The sequence below is a fragment of the Bos mutus genome, chromosome 11 (genome assembly GCF_027580195.1).
Source record: "Bos mutus isolate GX-2022 chromosome 11, NWIPB_WYAK_1.1, whole genome shotgun sequence".
Lineage (NCBI taxonomy): Eukaryota > Metazoa > Chordata > Mammalia > Artiodactyla > Bovidae > Bos > Bos mutus.
This window is the reverse complement of record NC_091627.1, coordinates 96,294,549-96,313,542: the sequence shown is the minus strand read 5'-3', so window position 1 is coordinate 96,313,542 and position 18,994 is coordinate 96,294,549. Positions and strand designations below refer to the sequence as shown.

Here is an 18,994-nt window from a genome sequence, read left to right as displayed (position 1 = left end):
GTAGCAATAGTGAACAAAGTAAGGGAAGAACTGACTCAAGAAATATTTCATTAATGAAATTTAAAGGAACTGATAAACAATTGTATATGAGAATTCAGGAAGAAATCAATATAGTATAGTGATTGAGAATGAACTTTGGAGTCAGACAAGCCTATTATCAAATTCCAGTTTATTGGCTATGTAACCTTGGGTTCACAGTTATTTAAGTTCTCTGAACCTCGTATTGCAGCTTTGTAAAATGGAATGAAGTAGGATCTAGTTCGGAGAAGGCAACGACACCCCACTCCAGTACTCTTGCTTGGAAAATCCCATGGACAGAGGAGCCTGATGGGCTGCAGTCCATGGGGTCTCGAAGAGTCAGACACAACTGAGCGACTTCACTTTCACTTTTCACTTTCATGCACTGGAGAAGGAAATGGCAACCCACTCCAGTGTTCTTGCCTGGAGAATCCCAGGGACGGGGGAGCCTGGTGGGCTGCCGTCTATGGGGTCGCACAGAGTTGGGCACGACTGAAGTGACTTAGCAGCAGCAGCAGGATCTAGTTCGTAGTGATAGTGAGGTAGCAGTGAGTGGTGGCATGAAGTACATTCTTAATTTCCTGCCCAGGAACTGAACTTGGGTAGCTTGGATGAGAACCGGGAATCCTAGCCACTGGACCAGCAAGGGCCAGAAGCTAAAAGCTATTTTTCCCTGGATCTTTGCCCCCACTGAAAAAATGCATTTATCACAGAGGCAGAAACTGTAAATGCAGGTACAAAGTTTATTATTAGAGACATAGTACAACAACAAGTGGGAGAGAAAACAGAGAAACAATGTGTTTAGATGAGCTAGAAGCAAAACAGAGAGAAAGGGTGTGGACATCCTCCCTAGAGAGGAGGAGGAGCGCAGTAAAGAGGTTAAGTCATTTATATAGGTCAGTTCTGCTGGGCCTTTGTCTTCTTTTGGCCAATTATCTGGTTTCTTTTTCCACACCTGAGCTACCCTGGGACCCTTTCCTGGGTGCTCACGCACCCCTCAGCCAAGATGGCTCTCAAAGTGAAGGCTTCTGAGAGGAGCAAGGCTCATTATGGCCTGGAGTTATACCTTGACTTTTGACCCACAAGGAGCCTTTCTGCCTATGTGTGGTGTCTTCCTTGTCCCCAAAATGGGGGGAGCAGAGATCCCTTAATCCTTGACTCAAACAGGATTTTGCCCCTCTTTGTCCTTGCATGACTATTACCTTGATTATTGCCATGACTATTACCTTAAGATGTTTACAAGAGACAAACACTGGCTATTTATCCTGTTTCTGTTGTTACTTCCATTTCGGAGACCAAACAGGAGGTTGATTGTAAATGCTTAACTGGAGCCCATCTATCTCTTATCTCAGAAAACGCTAACAGTTTTAAGTATCCAACCCGAAGCCCACTTATTTGTGCCCCGTGAAATGCAAACAGGAGGCCAGTTGTAAATATCTAGCCTGAAGCCCATCTATTTCCTACGTCAGAAGGGCTCTTTCAAGGAATAAAGCAAATCGAGAATGCAAAATATGTAGGATAGTATCTTGACATAGTAGATATTCAATAAGCATACAACCACAATAATAAGTGACTTCTACATTTCTAGCCCAAGTATTAGAGAGAAATAATATTTTTAATACAGAAGAGAACATAAGAAGAGAAGTAAAAAGAAAACCATTTAGTGTCACCTAAGGTGAACTTAAAGTGCATGTGAAAAGTCAAAACTATAATGAGGTATCACCTCACACCCATCAGAATGACCATCATCAAAAAATCTACAAACAATAATTGCTGGAGAGGGTGTGGAGAAAAGGGAACCCTCCTACACTGTTGGTAGGAATGTAAACTGGTACAACCACTATGGAGAACAGTCTGGAAATTACTTAAAAACCTAAAATAGAGCTACTGTATATGACTCAGCAACTCCACTCCTAGGCATATGTCCAGAGAAAACCAGAATTCTAATGGATGCATGCTCCCTGATGTTCATTGCAGCACTATTTACAATAGCCAGGACTTGGAAGCAAACTAAATATCCGTCAACAGAGGAATGGAGAAGGAAGATGTGGTACATATATTCAATGGAATATTATTCAAGATATAAAAAGGAACAAAACACTGCCACTTGCATAGATGTGGATGGACCTGGAGAGTCAATTCAAAAAGAAAAACAAATATTGTATAATATTTCTTATATGTGGAATCTAGAAAAATGGTACAGATGAACTACTTGCAAAGCAGAAATAGTCATGGATGTAGAGAACAAACTTACAGTTACCAAGCGGAGAAGGAGGATGAATTGGGAGATTGGGATTGACATATATACACTACTATGTAGAAAATAGATAACTAATGAAAACCTACTGTATAGCACAGGGAATTATACTCAGTGCTCTGTGGTGACCTCAGTGGGAAGGAAACCTAAAAAAAAAATGGATATGTGTATAGGTAGAGCTGATTGACTTTGCTGCACAGCAGAAACTAACACAACATTGTAAAGCAACCATACTCTTAACAAAAATTAATACAAATAAAATAAAGGGCATGTGAGAATGCCCACATGGAGATGGAATACTGAGAAGAGAAGTCTTCTTCTCTTCACAGAAGGTGTGAGCTGGGGTGTCATCAGCACTGGAAATGCTAAGAGATGGGAATAGATGAGACCTTCCAGAATGAGCAGATGAAGAGGAAAGGACCAGGAACAAACCCAAGTGGGCATCAGTCTTGAACAGACTGGCAGAGGGGGAAGGCAGGGCTGAGAAGAGGTCAAAGGGGCAATAAAGGCACCCAAGAACAGAGATTGTCAGCAGACAAAGACTATGATGAGCTCTGTACAGTTTTGCAGAGCCTAGGTTGAGCTCCAAGAAGAGGATGCATTGTAGCAACACGTGAAGACAATAGTCCTGTATCACCAGGAGTTAAAGTGTAGTTAGTATTTGTCAAACATATTAGAGTTTATAACCTGCTTTCGTATTCCTTGCCTTCCTTGAGCCCATGGCAGCTCTATCAGGGAGATGCTATTGTTCCCTCATGAGGAAACTGAGGCTTAGAAGGGTTAAATGATGTGGCCAGAGTCACATAGTTAAGGAGCGGCAGAACCAGCATCAAACAGAGACTTCCTGACACTAGGCCCAGTGGTGTTTCCTCAACATCCTGATGCCCAGCAGGGAGGAAGTGGTGACAGTAAGCAGCTATGGGCTTCATTATTTTGTTTTGTTTTTAGTTTTGCTTTGTTTAGTGTTGGAGAGATTTGAGCAGGTTTGTAGGCTGAAATGAAGAACTTTGTCCTTCTGAAAAAAGTTCTTAGCTTTAATTTTTTAGATATTTTTGGGGGACATGATTTCAAAAGTTACAGAAAAGTTGCAAGAAGACTACAAGAACTCGCTTAGCTTCTTAAATCAGATTCTACTATCATTAACATTTACCATTTCTTCCCCTTCCTCTCCATTATCATTACTCCTCTTCTGATCATTCTGAGAGCAAGTTGCAGACATGATGCCATTTCACCTCTAAATATTTCATTGTGTATTTTCCTCAAATATAAGTACATGATTCTATAACCGTTTTGCAACCCTCCCAATCAGGAAATTAACACTGATACAATACTACCATCCTATCCATGGATCCCATTCAAATTTCACCTACTGCCCAATGTCTCCTTTTCCTTTCTAGGTTGGAATTCAAATCCACAGTCCTACATTACAATTCCTTGTCATATGTCTTTGATCTGCTTTAATCTGCTAGACCATTTCCTCACTCCTTCCTTATCTTTCGTGACCTTGACAGTTTTAAACAGTGAAAGCCTTTGATTCTGTAGTATGTCCCTCAACCTGGACCATCTGGTGTTTCCTCAAGTCAAGACTTAAGTTTTTGGCAGGAGTGCTACTCAAAAAAATATTTCACTGTGTTCTTCTCAGTGTATCACATCAGGAAGTACAGGACATCAGCTTATTCCACTGATGATGCTAACCTTAATCACCTGTTCAAGGTGGTGTCTGTCAGTTTTTTCCACTGTAAAGTCACCATTTTCTTTTTTTTTTTTTTTCATTATTTATTTTAAATTTATTTTAAATTTGGCCATGCCGTGTGGCTTTCAGGATCTTAGGTCCCTGACCAGGGATTAAACTTGGGCTCCAGCAGTGAAAGTGCCAAATCCTAACCACTGGGATGCCAGGGAATTCCCAAACTCACCATTTTCAACACTTCACTGAGTGTTTTCTGGGGAAATACTCTGCAACTACTCTGATATACTATCCCCCATCAAACTTCCACCCACGTGGTGTAACATCCATTGATGAATACTGTACGAATCAATTCTACTGTAATAATTGCCAAGAGGCATTCTACTTCCGTTATTCCATCTACATTTGTTAGTTGGTGTTCTGTAGTGAAGTGCAGTTTTCTCTTCTCCTTATATTCAGTTACATTAGTATTTATTATATCAGTATGGATTCTCATTTCAGTCAATGAGTTGTAAATCCATTACTATTATTATTTATTTTGATGCTTAAATTTGTCCCAGATTTGGTCAGTGGACATTTATTTAAGATGGTTTCTATATTCTTCTCCCATATCTTCATCATTCTCTGAGCACTTTTTACTTCCCAGCACTACAAAATATTTGGGTCTTATCTTGTACTCTCCCTGGATAAGGGGTGGGAACCCTTGGGAGGCCAGGCATTGGGAATATATGGCTGAGATTATGCTGAGCCCAGTTGGTTCCAGATGGCAGCTGGATAACATGGCAGCAGTAGATTGAAGAGGCAGTGGTGCCCTAAAGAGGTGGTAGTGTCATGGGCAGTGGGTTTGCAGAGATTCCCATGGAGGCAGAGCAGGGTAGTGACTGGAGCCCCTGAGTTCCTAGCACGGTGGGGTGTGAAGTCAGGAAGCACTAAGTGCCCCACTCAGTTAGGCTGGTCTTGACAGGCTTGGACAATAACGACAAGGAGCCAGAGAGGAAAGGCAGGGGCCAGAGATCAGCTGGCAGCGGGCCATGCAGGTGGCAGATCAGCCCCAGGGCACCTAGCAGCAGCAGTGAGGCTGGGGAGCTCTATGCTCCTGGGCATCCTCCAACCTTGGCTCCAGCCTTCCTTGGACCCCCTTCCTGGAAACTCCAGTAGGACCTTTGCCCTGGCCCCTGGCAAAGGTTTACATGCTCAGTGAGGACCAGCAGTGGGTCAACCAGGGTGCTGGACATGTCCTCCAGCTACATGGAGTGACTGAAGGGCATATCCCTGCTAGTCAGGGCCTGAAAAAATGTGGTCCACTGGAAAAAGGAATGGCAAACCACTTCAGTATTCTTGTCGTGAGAACCGCATGAACACAATGAAAAGGCAAAAAGATACGACACTGGAAGGTGAGCCCCCCCAGGTGGGTAGGTGTCCAATATGCTACTGGGGAAGAGTGGAGAAATAGTTCCATAAAAATCAAGAGGCTGGCCTAAAGTGGAAATGTCACTCAATTGTGGATGCGTGTGGTGGTGAAAGTAAAGTCCATTGCTATAAACAACAATATTGCATAGGAACCCAAAATGTTAGGTCCATGAATCAAGGTAAATTGCATGTGGTCAAGCAGGAGATGCAAGAGTGAACACTGACATCTTAGGAATCAGTGAACTAACTAAAATGGATGAGAATGGGTGAGTTTAATTCAGATGACCATTATATCTACTACTGTGGGCAAGAATCCTTTAGAAGAAATGGAGTAGCTCTCATAGTCAACAAAAGAGTCCAGAATGCAGTACTTGGGTGCAGTCTTTTTTTTTTTTTTTTTTTACTTTACAATATTGTATTGGTTTTGCCATACATCAACATGCATCCACCACGGGTATACACGTGTTCCCCATCCTGAACCCCCCTCCCACCTTCCTCCCCATACCATCCCTCTGGGTCATCCCAGTGCACCAGCCCCAAGCTTCCTGTATCCTGCATAGAACCTGGACTGGTGATTCATTTCTTATATGAAATTATACATGTTTTAATGCCATTCTCCTAAATCATCCCCCCCTCCCTCTCCCACAGAGTCCAAAAGACTGTTCTATACATCTGTGTCTCTTTTGCTGTCTCGCATACAGGGTTGTCGTTACCATCTTTCTAAATTCCATATATATGCGTTAGTATACTGTATTGGTGTTTTTCCTTCTGGCTTACTTCACTCTGTATAATAGGCTCCAGTTTCATCCACCTCATTAGAACTGATTCAAATGTATTCTGGATAAGAAAGCTGTGGTACATATACACAATGGAGTATTACTCGGCCATTAAAAAGAATACATTTGAATCAGTTCTAATGAGGTGGATGAAACTGGGTGCAGTCTTAAAAACGACAGAACAATCTCCGTTCATTTCCAAGGCAAACCATTCAACCTCACAGTAATCCAAGTCTATGCCCCAGGCACTAATGCTAAAGAAGCTGAAGTTGAATGGTTCTATGAAGACCTACAAGATCTAGAACTAACAAAAAAAAAAAAAAAAAAATGTCCTCTTCATCATAGGGGACTAGAATGCAAAACAGTAAGTTAAGAGATACCTGGAGTAACAGGCAAGTTTGGCCTTGGAGTACAAAATGAAGCAGGGCAAAGACTAACAGAGTTTTGGCAAGAGAATGCACTGCTCATAGCAAACACTTTTTTTCCAACAATACAAGAGACGACTCTACACATGGACATCACCAGATGGTAAATACTGAAATCAAATCGATTGTATTCTTTGCAGCCAAAGATGGAGAAGCTTGATACAGTCAGCAAAAACAAGATCTGGAGCTGACTGTGGCTCAGATCATCAGCTCCTTACTGCAAAATTTAAGCTTAAATTGAACAAAGTAGGGAAAGCCACTAGGTCAGTGAGTGAGTGAGTGAAGCCGTTCAGTCGTGTCCGACTCTGCGACCCTGTGGACTGTAGCCCACCAGGCTCCGCTGTCCATGGGATTCTCCAGGCAAGAATACTGGAGTGGGTTGCCATTTCCTTCTCCAGGGGATCTTCCCAACCCAGGGATCGAACCCAGGTCTCCCACATTGCAGGCGGACGCTTTAATCTCTGAGCCACCAGGGAAGCCAGGTCAGTGATGTATGATCTAAATCAAATCCCTTATTATTATGCAGGAGAAGTGACAAATAGATTCAAGGGATTAGATCTGGGAGAGTGTCTGAAGAACTATGGATGGAGTTTTGTAACATTGTATAGGATATGGTGACCAAAACCATCCCCAAGAAAAAGAAATGCAAGACGGCAAAATGGTTGTATGAGGAGGCCTTACAAATAGCTGAGGAAAGAAGAGAAGCAAAAGGCAAAGGAGATAGAGAAAGAAAGATATACCCATCTGAATGCAGAGTTCCAGAGAATAGCAAGGAGAGATAAGAAAGACTTAAGTAAAGAATACAAAGAAATAGAGGGAAACAATAAAATGGGAAAGACTAGAGATCTCTACAGGAAAATCGGAGATATCAAGGGAACATTTCATGCAAAGATGGGCACAATAAAGAACAGAGACAGCTAGGACCTAACAGAAGCAGAAGAGATTACGAAGAGGTGGAAAGAATACACAGAACTGTACAAAAAAAGGTCTTAATGGCTCAGATAACCATGATGTTACTCAACTAGAGCCACATATACTGGAGTGTGACGTCAAGTGGGCCTTAGAAAGCATTACTACGAACAAACTTAGTGGACGTGATGGAATTCCAGTTGAGCTATTTCAAATCCTAAAAGATGATACTTTTAAAGAGCTGCACTCAATATGCCAGCAAATTTGGAAAACTCAGCAGTGGGCATAGGACTGAAAAAGGTCAGTTTTCATTCCAATCCCAAAGAAAGGTAATGCCAAAGAATGTTCAAATTACCATACAATTGTGCTCATTTCACATGCTAGGAAGATTATGCTCAAAATCCTTCAAGCTAGGTTTCAACAGTACATGAACCAAGAACTTGCAGATGTACAAGCTGGATTTAGAAAAGCAGAGTAACCAGAGATCAAATTGTCAACATCTGTTGGATTGTAGAAAAAGCAAGGGAATTAAAAAAAAAAATCTACTTCTCCTTCACTGACTATGTTAAACTTTTGACTGTGTGGATCACAACAAACTATGGAAAATTCTTAAAGAGCTGGGAATACCAGACCACCTTACCTGTCTCCTGAGAAACCTGTATGTAGGACAAGAAGCAACAGTTAGAACCAGACATGGAAAAACAAACTGGTTCCTAATTGGGAAAGGCTTCCCCATTAGGTTCCTAATTATTTCAAGGCTGTATGTTGTTACCCTGCTTATTTAACTTACATGTAGAGTACATCATTTGAAGTATCAGCCTGGATGACTCACAAGCTGGAATCAAGATTGTGGGGGAAAATATCAAGAACCTCAGATATGCAGATGATACCAGGCTAATGGCAGAAAGTGAAGAGGAATTAAAGAGCCTCTTGATGAAGGTGAACGAGGAGAGTGAAAAAACTGGCTTAAAACTCAACATTCAAAACATGAAGATCATGGCATCTGGTCCCATTGCTTCATGGCAAATAGATGGGGGGAAAGTAGATAGATTTTATTTTCCTGGGCTCCAAAAATCATTGCAGATGGTGACTGAAGCAACAACATTAAAAGAGGCTTGCTCCTTGGAAGAAAATCTGTGACAAAGCTCGATAGCACATTAAAAAGCAGAGACATCACTTTGCTGACAAAGGTCTGTATTAGTCAAAGCTATGGTTTTCCCAGTAGTCATGTATGGATGTGAAAGCTGGACCATAAAAAGGGCTGAGTGTGGAATAACTGATGTTTTCAAATTTTGGTGCTGGGAAAGACTCTTGAGAGTCCCTTGAACTGCAAGGAGACCAAACCAGTCAATCCTAAAGGAAATCAACCCTGAATATTCATTGGAAGGACTGATGCTGAAGTTGAAGCTCCAATACTTTGGCCATGTGATGTGAAGAGCCAACTCATTGGAAAAGCCCCTGATACTGGGAAAGATTGAGGGCAGGAAGAGAAGGCGGCAACAGATGATGAGATGGTTGGATGGCATTATCGACTCATTGGACATGAGTCTGGGCAAACTCTGGGAGACGGTGAAGGACAGGGAAGCCTGGCGTGCTGCAGTCCATGTGCGTGTGTGCTAAGTAGCTTCAGTCGTGTCCGACTCTTTGTGACCCCATGGACTGTGGGCTGCCAGGCTCGTCTGTCCATGGGCTTCTCCAGGCAAGAATACTGGAGTGGGTTACCATTCCCTTCTCCAGGGGATCTTCCTGACCCAGGCATTGAACCGGCGTCTCTTACGTCTCCTGCATTGGTAGGAGGGTTCTTTATAACTAGTGCTGCCTGGGAAGCCCAGTCCATGGGGTCGCAAAGAGTTAGACGTGACAGAGCGACAACAAAGTTGTATTTAACAGCTGGAATGCACAATTCCAGAAAATTCAGCAATTTTCTCTTATGAGCTAGTATGAGGCTTCAGCATTCTATGGCACCAAACTGTCTCAGTGTTTTTCTGTGATTATGGGAAAAGTGTGGTTTGTTCATGTATTTTTTACTTTTATTATTTTTTAAGTGGTAGAAAAAGAAATGTTTCAAAAACTGAATGAGTACTTTCAAAAAAGAATTTAATTAAAAAATAATACCTCCTCAGAAATTTTGGCCCTTGTCTCTCCACCTTCAGTTGAGGACAGTGTCAGCTGGCTTCCCAAACCCCAGACACAACCTCGTCCAGCAGATCTATGCAAATGCACGTCAGATTATGATCCCTAAAATATAACTCTGGTTGTGTCACTCCTTTCCCAAAATCTGAAGTCACATCAAGTACACATTCTCAGGCAGGATTTGAGCTCTGTTTTCTTTCCAAATGCTTTCCATTCCTCCTGCTCTTGTTAGGGGTTTTCAAAACCTTCTGCGTAGCCTGTGTTCCACAGGTGTGTGCATCCCTGCATGCAGCTGAGGGGGCCTCTGGAGAGGACACGATTTGGGGCTCCAGCCCCGCTTCTATTACAGCAGCTGTGATCATATTTCATGTATTTCAGGTGACATTTCATTTGGGGAAAAAAGCATTCTGCTGCCAAAAGTTAAACATTTGAAACGAACCATTTTAGTCCCACAGCGTGGCTCATCCCAGTCAAGCACTCTCAAATCTGTATGTTTCCTTTGGGCGTCTCATTTGTTCATTTACTTCAACCAATGATTTATTGAGAACTCCGTATGTGCCAGGCGCTGGGCATAAAGCAGTGGATAAGACAGACTGTCTCTCCTTAGGGAGCTTACAGTTTGGAAGAGTGATGATAGATATTTGAAGAAATTCAGAAACAATGCCTTCCTTTCCCCTTCAGTCTTCCTTTGAGATTTATCTCAGAGGCCACAGATTTTTCAAAATCTTTTGATCTGCCTTTCCTACTGACAGACGAACTCCCTTCTCCATGTAAACTTCTGTAAACAACAAAGATGTTTGTTGTTTTTTTCTGTCCAGCATCCATTCTTTCACTTTCTGGTGGTAGGACCTGTAACAGGTTTTCCGAAACCATGTCTCCCTCCCCTCTCTCCCAGCTTATTGGGTTCCATTTGGTTTCCAGGACTGGGAAGTGACCTAGGCCTGGCCAACTGACACATGGAATCCTATTTGGCCATAGCGATTGGTTCAGGTTTGGCCACCCCTCTGCCTATAAAAATCGGTTTGAGAAGGATAAACGATCTGAAATGCCCCATAGTGAATCCCAGACACAGTGAATCTTGAAGCACAGGAGCTTCAAGAAACAGAGGCTCTCTTCTGCTGCATTTAAGCCTGAAAGTACACAGACCCAGAATTTTTGACAACCATTTTATAATGCTGTGGAGAATGAAGCCCTTGGAGAGGAAAGTAGATCCAGATGAAGGAGAAAGACAGGATCCTTGTGGGCACTGACTACCTGGGTCAAGCCACGACTAAAGCCTGAGCCCTGGATATCATCAGTCCTTAAGCCATAAATTTCCCCTTTTACCAAAGTAAATTTAAGTCAGGTTTTCTAAAAGAATGTTGAGTAATTTTTCATAGCCCAGCAGTTCTAACCTGGGCTCTCTAAAGCTATAGCCTGGTATTTCTCTGGCTCTAGCTTTGAAGGAATCATTCTCTCTCTCTGTCTCTCTTGTTCTCCCCAGTAAATTCCTAAGTCCCAGGAATTCCTCATCTGTGGTCAGCAAATTAATCCTCTGCCATTTCCTTCTGTCCCACAGAGCTGGGGGTGGTGGTGAGGGGCCCCTTTTTCTGCAGAAGCTGAGAATCCTAACCCTGTCTCAGCTACCCAGCAAAGCAGCAGAGAGCCCATCTTAGGTAACAGATATCCTCACCCTCTAAGGCAGTCAAGGTCTGGGTCCAGGGAACTGAAGGTCGCTGGTGCCCCATCCAAGGGCACAAAGGGGCTGCATCCTACCCTTTTTCTTCATAGCTCCGCTTAGGCGGCGCTTGTCTCGTGCCAGGCACTCATGCTCGTCGTATGTAATCCTCATAACGACCTGAGGAGTGCGGTAATTACTGTATCCTCACTGCACAAGTGAGAAAGCTGAAGCTCAAGAAGTTCTCTGACAGTCAAGGATCCACGGTTAGGAACGAAGAGAGCAGAATTACCAGGCATGCTTAAGCACTGCTCGGTGAACTGTGGCCACTAGGGACGGAGAGGAGCTTAAAGTGAGGAGGGGGACGAAGAAGGGACTTTTGGGGCCGTAGGAAGTTGAAACCCTGAGAAGCTGCTCCGGGGTGAGACTGGGCGCAGTCCCAGGGCCGCGCGGTGTGACTCGCGGTGTGACTCGCGGTGATCCCTGGGCCTCGGGGTTTTCCGCGCGCAGGTAGTCCGGCTCGCCGAGGGGGCTCAGCCTTTGGGGCGGGGCTTCTCTAGGCCCGCCCCTCGCCCAGGTGTGGCGCCCGCAACCCCCGCCGCGAGGGGCGGCGAACCCCCTCAGTGCTCCCGAGGTGTAGGCCTGCTTGGAGCCCGGGACTGGCCCGGCCGCCCGGGCCTTTGGCGGGGGCGGGGGCACGGGGGGTGGAGGGAGAGAGTGCCGCGCCCTGCCCGGCCCAGGTGTCGTCTCCGGAGGAGGAGTTTGGGAATCCGGCTGCGGGAGATTCCCAGCCGGACTAGCTGAAGGGCAACGAGGGAAAGAAGCCTAAGGGACAAGGCAGAGCCGGGCGGTGCGGGGAGTGCAGAAGGGAGGCAAAGCCGCGGGACCGCCAGCATGTTCTCCCGAAACCACCGGAGCCGGGTCACCGTGGCCAGGGGCTCTGCCCTGGAGATGGAGTTCAAACGCGGCCGCTTCCGACTCAGCCTCTTAAGCGACCCGCCGGAGGTGAGAGACCCGCGTCCCTGCCTTCCCCTCCCCCGGCTCCCGCAGTTCGGGCCGCCCGGGCCTCCCGCCCCGCCCGCGCGCACCAAGGGGCGGAGACGCGGTGGGTCGGGTACAGACCAGAGGTTGTTGACTTGAAAAGTCAGGCGCGGACCGTCTGCACGTTAGTCCAACCGTGTCACCCCAGACATTCTCTGGCCCAGTGGGATGATTTGCCTCCGCCTGGAAAAACTTCAGTTTAAGGAGCCCTAGGCTCGATTCCTAAGATGCGCCTTACGGCAGCACTTCGGGGTATCCTGGAGATGTGCAACTAGCCGGGCTCTAACCAGACTCCTGGCCTGGGTGCCCGCTCCTTCCCTGGCCTCCAGCCGCATCCCACAGCCCGTCTCTACCGTCTGGGACAGCCTCCGTCGTCCGTCCTGACTTCTCGGCCTCCTTCGCTGAAACTCTACGCAACTGCTCCTCTGTGGCTGGGGGAATCGGAAATGAGGGGTTCCCGATTAACGATTTGGGATTTTTTCCCACACTCAAGCTTTCAGCCTCCTTTTCTGTGGCCTAAGAGGAGTACAGCCTCTACAGTTCCCTCCCTGGCCCACTACTTTGCCCAGGTCTGAGCCCTACTTGTAATTCCTTAAAGAGGCTCAGGAGAGGCTGAAAGATGTGGGGGCCGAGCCAGGACTGAGAGGGCCAGTAGCGACAGCAGAGGCTGTCCCCCAGGTCAGTTCTCCTTCGCTGCTGGTCCTGGAAAGGGTTAAGTGAGGGGGCCTTCCTCACTCCTCCCGGATTCCAGTCCTGGCTTCTGCACTTTACCCCACAGCCTGCCCAGAACAAAGGCTCTTTCACACCCCTGTCCCACAGTCCCAGGCCTTCTCTGACTCAGAAGCTAGTGGGCCTGGGAGACAGGGCCTCTATCGAGTCCCGCATAAGCAACGCCGCGTGGGGCCAGCGTGGGGGAGTGAGGGGCGAGGCCCAGGGACCAGGAGGAGGGGCCTGTTAGCTGGAGCCGCCCCCGGGATAAGCCCGGCCTTTTGGGGGCCATCGCGGAGGAACCGGGGTGGAGCCGCTGGGCCCCGGAGCGAGTGTGACTCCGTGGGCCTGGGGTGGAGCGGGGGCGGTGGTGGCAAAGCTGCAGCTGGCTGGGAATCGGGGCTGGTTTCCTGTCTGGAAGGGAAGGGGCCCGCAGAGGGGAGCGGGGGCAGCGCAGCCAGGCACACCCCTGCCTTTCTCCCTCCCTCTCCTCCCTTCTGCTGGAAAAGCAAGGTAATTGTGAACCCAGGGTGGGGCGGGCTGGATGAAGGTCCCAAGTTGGAAGAGGTGGCCCTGGGGGTTGGGCTGCAATTACCCCTCTGTCCCACTTCCTAGGCTCACTCAATCAAGTCCCCACCTCTATCCCTCTTCTTCCTCAAACTAAGCCCGAACCCTTTCAGAAAGCAACCTCCTGACAATCCCCACGAGTCCACAGAACCTGCATGAAGTGTCCCTTCCCGGCCCCCTTCCAGTTGTGCCTGCCCCTCACACCCTACAGCACACAGATTCTCTGTCCACCAGGCCAGGGTTGTGGGCGGGGGCTGGGGAGGGGCCAGAGTCGGAATGAAAGAGCCTTTTTCTTCCACAGCTGGGAGAACAGCTGCCACCAAAGCAAGACTGGACACTCTGTGCCCAGAGCCCCTTCTGCAGCTGGCCTCCTCTCCGGGTACCCTGCTCATCCTCACCTCGCTTTCCTTTCCTCCCATGCCTGGCTCCATCAGGGCCCTGGAACAGCGGTAGGCAAGGAGACTTTGTCACAGCAGCCAGAGGGGTCTAATTGGAGCACGAGAGGGACAGGGGCTGCCTCTGCCCTCTGACCAAGAACTGCCTACCTCTTTCAAGACGAGGAGAGCAGCGGGAGAGGAATTCTGGGGCAGCGTGGGGCTTGCTTGCCACCCCTCTGAGGGGTCAGCAAGGGAAGGGGAGCCCAGGGGGCACAGAGATGCAGGACAGATTGCACATCCTGGAGGACCTGAATATGCTCTACATCCGGCAGATGGCGCTCAGCCTGGAGGTAACGCCCCCACCCCTGGAGTGCACCTCCTCCACAGCATCCCAGCTCCGGTTCTGCGGTTCTGCGCTGCCCTTTCCGGCTGGGCCTGCTCCAAGTGGGGAGAGGGATGAGGTGGTTCTGTGTGCCCTTCTTTGGGTGCTACTTGTGGACCCAGGTTCAGTTCTGCCAGTTAGAGTATTGTGCTGGCAACAGGGTCTTCACCCTTATTTCTGGAAGCTCTGTGGGTTGGTGTGGCTGTGTGTTCTGGGGCTGAGGGCCCCTTTTAGGTGTGGGAAGAAGAGAGTACACTGTGAGCGTGGTCTTCAGGAAGGAGACGGCCTTACCAGAGAAGCGGAAGAGGATTCTAGGGCAGGATATAAGGATTCTGTGGCCCTGAAGATGGCAGGGAGCTGTTTATTCATTTATTTATTCTTAATCACATTTATTGAGCACCTAATATATGCCAGCTGCTTTCTAGATCTTGGGACACCTCAGTGAACAAAACAGTAAAGATCCACTCTAGGGGACCTAGAAACATGCAAACACATAAATAATCTCACAATGAAATTGTGATAAAAACAGGGGTATCATAAACATCAGGTAGGAGAGGCAGCATTAGATGTAGGAGTCAGGGAAGACCTTTGTGAGCTCTTTGAGCTGTGGCCAGAAGGATGAAGATATGTAAAGATGGGAGGAAGAGCTTTCCAGACAGAGGGCAGAGTAAGGACCTTAAATGAGGATGATGATATGTTTGGGGAAGAAAGAGAGCCAGTGTGGCTAAAACATACTGGTTGGGGTCAAACTGACTGGCGGGGACCAGATTATGCAGGGCTTTGAAGGCCATGACAAGTCATTTAGATTTTACTGTAAGTGTGATATTGGCCCGTGGAGGGTTTTAAGCGTGTGGGACAACTCACCTAATGTTTTAATGTGATAGCTGTTGTGTTTGAAAGGAACAGGCTAGGTAGGGGTGGGGGTGACCACCAGCTAGGAGGTCATTACAGCCTTTGGGGAATGAACCTGATGGTGAGGAGTAAATGCTCATGGTGAAGATAGGGAGAAAAGGGTGGATTTGAAATGATGGTGGTAGATCTGACAGGGCTTGCTGATGGATTGGACGTGAGGCTGAGGCAAAGAGAGGGCTCCCAGATGATTCTCAGGTGTGTGGCTAAGCAACTGGGCAGTGTAGTCATTTACAGAGATGGGAAAGACAGAGGAAGCTGTGGTAGTGACTGCCTGAACCAGGCAGAGGGTTGCTGCTGAGGGAGGTCAGAGGCTGGACAGTAAAGAGTCTAGCTCAGAAAGGGGATTTATCACATGTTTTTGCACCCTCAACCTGGTCCACACTCCCTAGATAATGATAGACACATGGCACTCTTCACCAACAAATCCATGCGTGGCCTCACAATCTTTCTCAGCACAACCTTGGCATAAATTATGCAGATTGTGTCTTTCACAAGGGCATTGCATAGTGGCGAGAGTCCTGGCCTAGTTTCAGGCTGGGTGAGGAGGAAACACCTTTATCTAAGTTCTTTGCCTAGTGAGGGTCATCTTTTTCTGATGTGCAGAAAGTTGCCCAAGGTTTCCACTACCTATTGTCTTGGGTCGGCACAGGAGATAAAATCTATTTGCCATCCCTCATCCTCTGCACTGTTCATGTTACTAGGTACATGTAGCTATTTACATTTAAATTTTAGTTAATTAAAATGAAATAAAATAATTTTCAGTTCCTTAATTACTTTAGCCATATTTCATGTGGTCCATGGCTATTGAACATTTCCATCATTGTAGGATGATGGAATGATCTTATTGGACATGGCTGGTCTAGGTATTTAAGTATTCAAATTCTGCATCCCTCCCCCTCCAGGTAATTGTTCTTCATAGGAGCCCTGCCCAAGTTCTGGACAGAAAAGGGGGCTTAGATTTCACTTTAATCATCTCTTATTCAGCCATTAGTTGGTTGAGGGTGCTGTGTTCTTTCTCCGGGAGGCTCAGCAGTTCTCCAACCCCCAACTCATTGATGTTTCAGGGATTAGCAAGATGGGTAGTTGTGAAAGTGTAAATTCAAGGAGATTTTTCTGGAGAAGGCAACTTGAGGTGCAAGTAAGGAGGAGGTGGGAGTGCTGGGCCCAGGTACAAGTTAGATTTTCCCATTTAATCCTTAAACAGTGCTATGGAGCAGGTGGAATACCCAACTCCCACCCCTACCCCTACCCCCACCCCCAGAGGTTAAGTTCTCACAGCTAGTTAAGTTCCTAAGCCAGGATTTGAATTTAGCCCTGGTGGAGTTTCTAAAAGGATCATAAGGCAATGAGAAGCAGAGCAGGAAGTTAGAGACAGAAGAGGGTGGGAGGAACTGGAAAGGATGTCCAGAGAGGGCCTAGTATGTGCTGGGGTTTCAGGCCATGACTCATCCTTCTTCAGCCACTTGGGTCCTGACCCAGTCCAGCTGACATCCAACTGAGGGCTCTTTCCCAGGAGAGCCTGGTGGAAGTACTGCTGGCTTGGGAAAAGAGGGCATATGGGTGGGGAGGAGGGGACATGGAGCTATCCCTGAGGTAGGGAGAGGGGGTGAAGGTCTGGGATCCAGATCCTGTGTCAGGATTCCCAAAATGGTCTGCCCAAAGGATGGGAGGTTTTTAGGGCATTCTCCACTGTGGGGCCGTGGGAGAGTGGATTCAGACCAGAGGGCTGTGGGGGCAGTGGCAGACAGGGTGTCTGGGCCCCTAAGCCAGCTCATCCAGGCTGGATACCATGACTTCTCTGCAGCCCTTTATACCAATGTATTCCAATGTATATACCATCCTCCCTCTGGCAAGCTCCCAGGCCAATAGTCACCTTGGAGAGCACTTGTAACGTGGAGGGGTCTCCTGGTCTCTGGCAGTTCTAGACCCTGGAGCCCTTTCCAGGGTGAGGACAGTGCTCCTGGAGGTACTGTCCCTCTGCCACTAGATCTCTCTGGTTAACGCTTCCGCTGGAGCCTAATGGGGCCAGGTGGACAGAGGGAGCGAGGGGCTGCCTGCAGCTCACTCTCGCGACAGCTGGGAGCTGATATCATCGGCGCTCACTGCAGGCGTGGCGGCTCCCCAGGGTACCTGGTCTTGAGGTTCCCCTGAGGACCAGCCATACTGCCTGCATCGTGCTGCATGTGCAATGGACAGGGCTAGGGAAGAATCCGTGAGTGCTGGGGCTGGGACCAAAAGGCAAGTCAGGAGGGGGCTGAGGCTGTTGCGCAGCCCTACCCCCCTCACTTGTTTGAGGTATTTGTGGTAGAAGCTGGATGCAGAATGAGATGGGGGTGGGCAGGCAACAAACCTTAGCAGAGATGGGATCCTGGTGCAGGCAGGCATGGTGGAGGTGGGGACAGCTGTGTAGCCTGAGAGGGCTTTCTGGTGGAGGCGGCACTGTACATGTTGGCCTATTTAAAGAGTCAGGAAGGGAAACGTGGATAGTGAGGGTGATGAGATGAGGTGAGAGGTGATGAGAGTCTGGCCTAGCCCAAGTAGGGAAGGAAGAATCAGCAGGTAGGTCAGACAAGGCAATTCCTGCACGCAGTAATTTAGGGTGTTCAGGTCTTGGAGACTTGAAGGCTAGAGTCATCAGGGACAGAAGCAAGGGCACAGAGTGTGAAAGAGAGCTGGTGTGAGGGAGAAGACAGGTTTTGATGTTGGGCAGTCACATTCACCCTCCTCTTCCAACGCTATCACTCCACTTGGCTTGCTTCTGATTTGTATACACTGTAATAGGGTTAGTCTTCCAGTTGCTCTCTGAAGCCTTCCCCATCACCTCAGCCAGAGACAAATAGGGCCTGTTTCCTGACTGCATTTGTGCCATGACCTGGCACTTACAGAGCAGCCATTAATGTCTGCATCCCTTACCTCCCAGCTGGATTTCAAATGTGAAGCCTTCGACAGCACAGGGATGCTCTAGTGTTATTACTGAGTGAATGTTACTGGGGCTGAGGTAGCATCATTAAAATAAGTACACACTACTTCCTCCCAGCCCCCACCTCCTTCCAGGTACACCATATGTTGGGCATTTTGCTAAGTGCCTGCTCAGCAACTCGCTCTTGACCTTCTGTTTCACCTGCCTTCCTGTCTGTCTTCACCTCCCATACTCAGAAGGCCAGCAGGTGGCAGGCTCCAAAATCTGGGGTGTGTACTGCATTCTGTACAGCATGGGTGAACACTGTAGGTAGTATGCTTCTCCACTGACCCCTTACCAACTAGATGTCCTCTCTCATCACTTGAGTCTTTGGGGTAAGCCAGGATCTACCATCTGTGGCCATTCCCTTTAGGTAGTGGTTCTCAGCCTGGGCTGCACCTCAAGGTCACTTGGGGAATTCTCCCAAAAATGCACATGCCCCACCTGTTAAGAGATTCTTATTCTGCTAATCTGAGGTGGGGCCTGGTGACCTTTTTTTAAAAAATCAGAAGATTTAATTTTTTTAAAAGGTAACACAATTTCCAATAGTACGGTAGATTTATAAACTATCATAAGTTGACTTTCCATTCCTGGCTCCCAGCCCCACAACCACTACTGTTTTATGTGTATCTGTGGATATGGATATGCATATATAAATATTGTGCCCAAATAGAAGCATGCTGTAATACTGTTCTACTATCGTTTCTCACTTCATATATTTTGAATAGTTTCATTTTTGCATACATGTCTACCTTAATGTCTGCAATATTCCATAT

The 18,994-nt window shown here is 47.3% G+C and overlaps 1 protein-coding gene across 6 annotated transcripts in view; it reads left to right on the top strand.

Moving 5' to 3' along the window:
- The window catches only part of RTKN (rhotekin), a 31,004-nt gene that overhangs the window by 4,667 nt on the left and 7,343 nt on the right, over positions 1 to 18,994 (top strand). For 2 of the 6 annotated variants that reach the window (XM_005906724.3, XM_070379838.1), the window contains exon 1: positions 11,446 to 12,277. The exons of 1 other annotated variant lie outside the window; for it this stretch is intronic. In XM_005906724.3, coding sequence (XP_005906786.1) covers positions 12,167 to 12,277 — 111 coding nt within the window. In that variant the 5' untranslated portion in view covers positions 11,446 to 12,166. 3 more of the 6 variants (XM_070379840.1, XM_070379839.1, XM_005906725.2) reach the window with 3 other exon arrangements.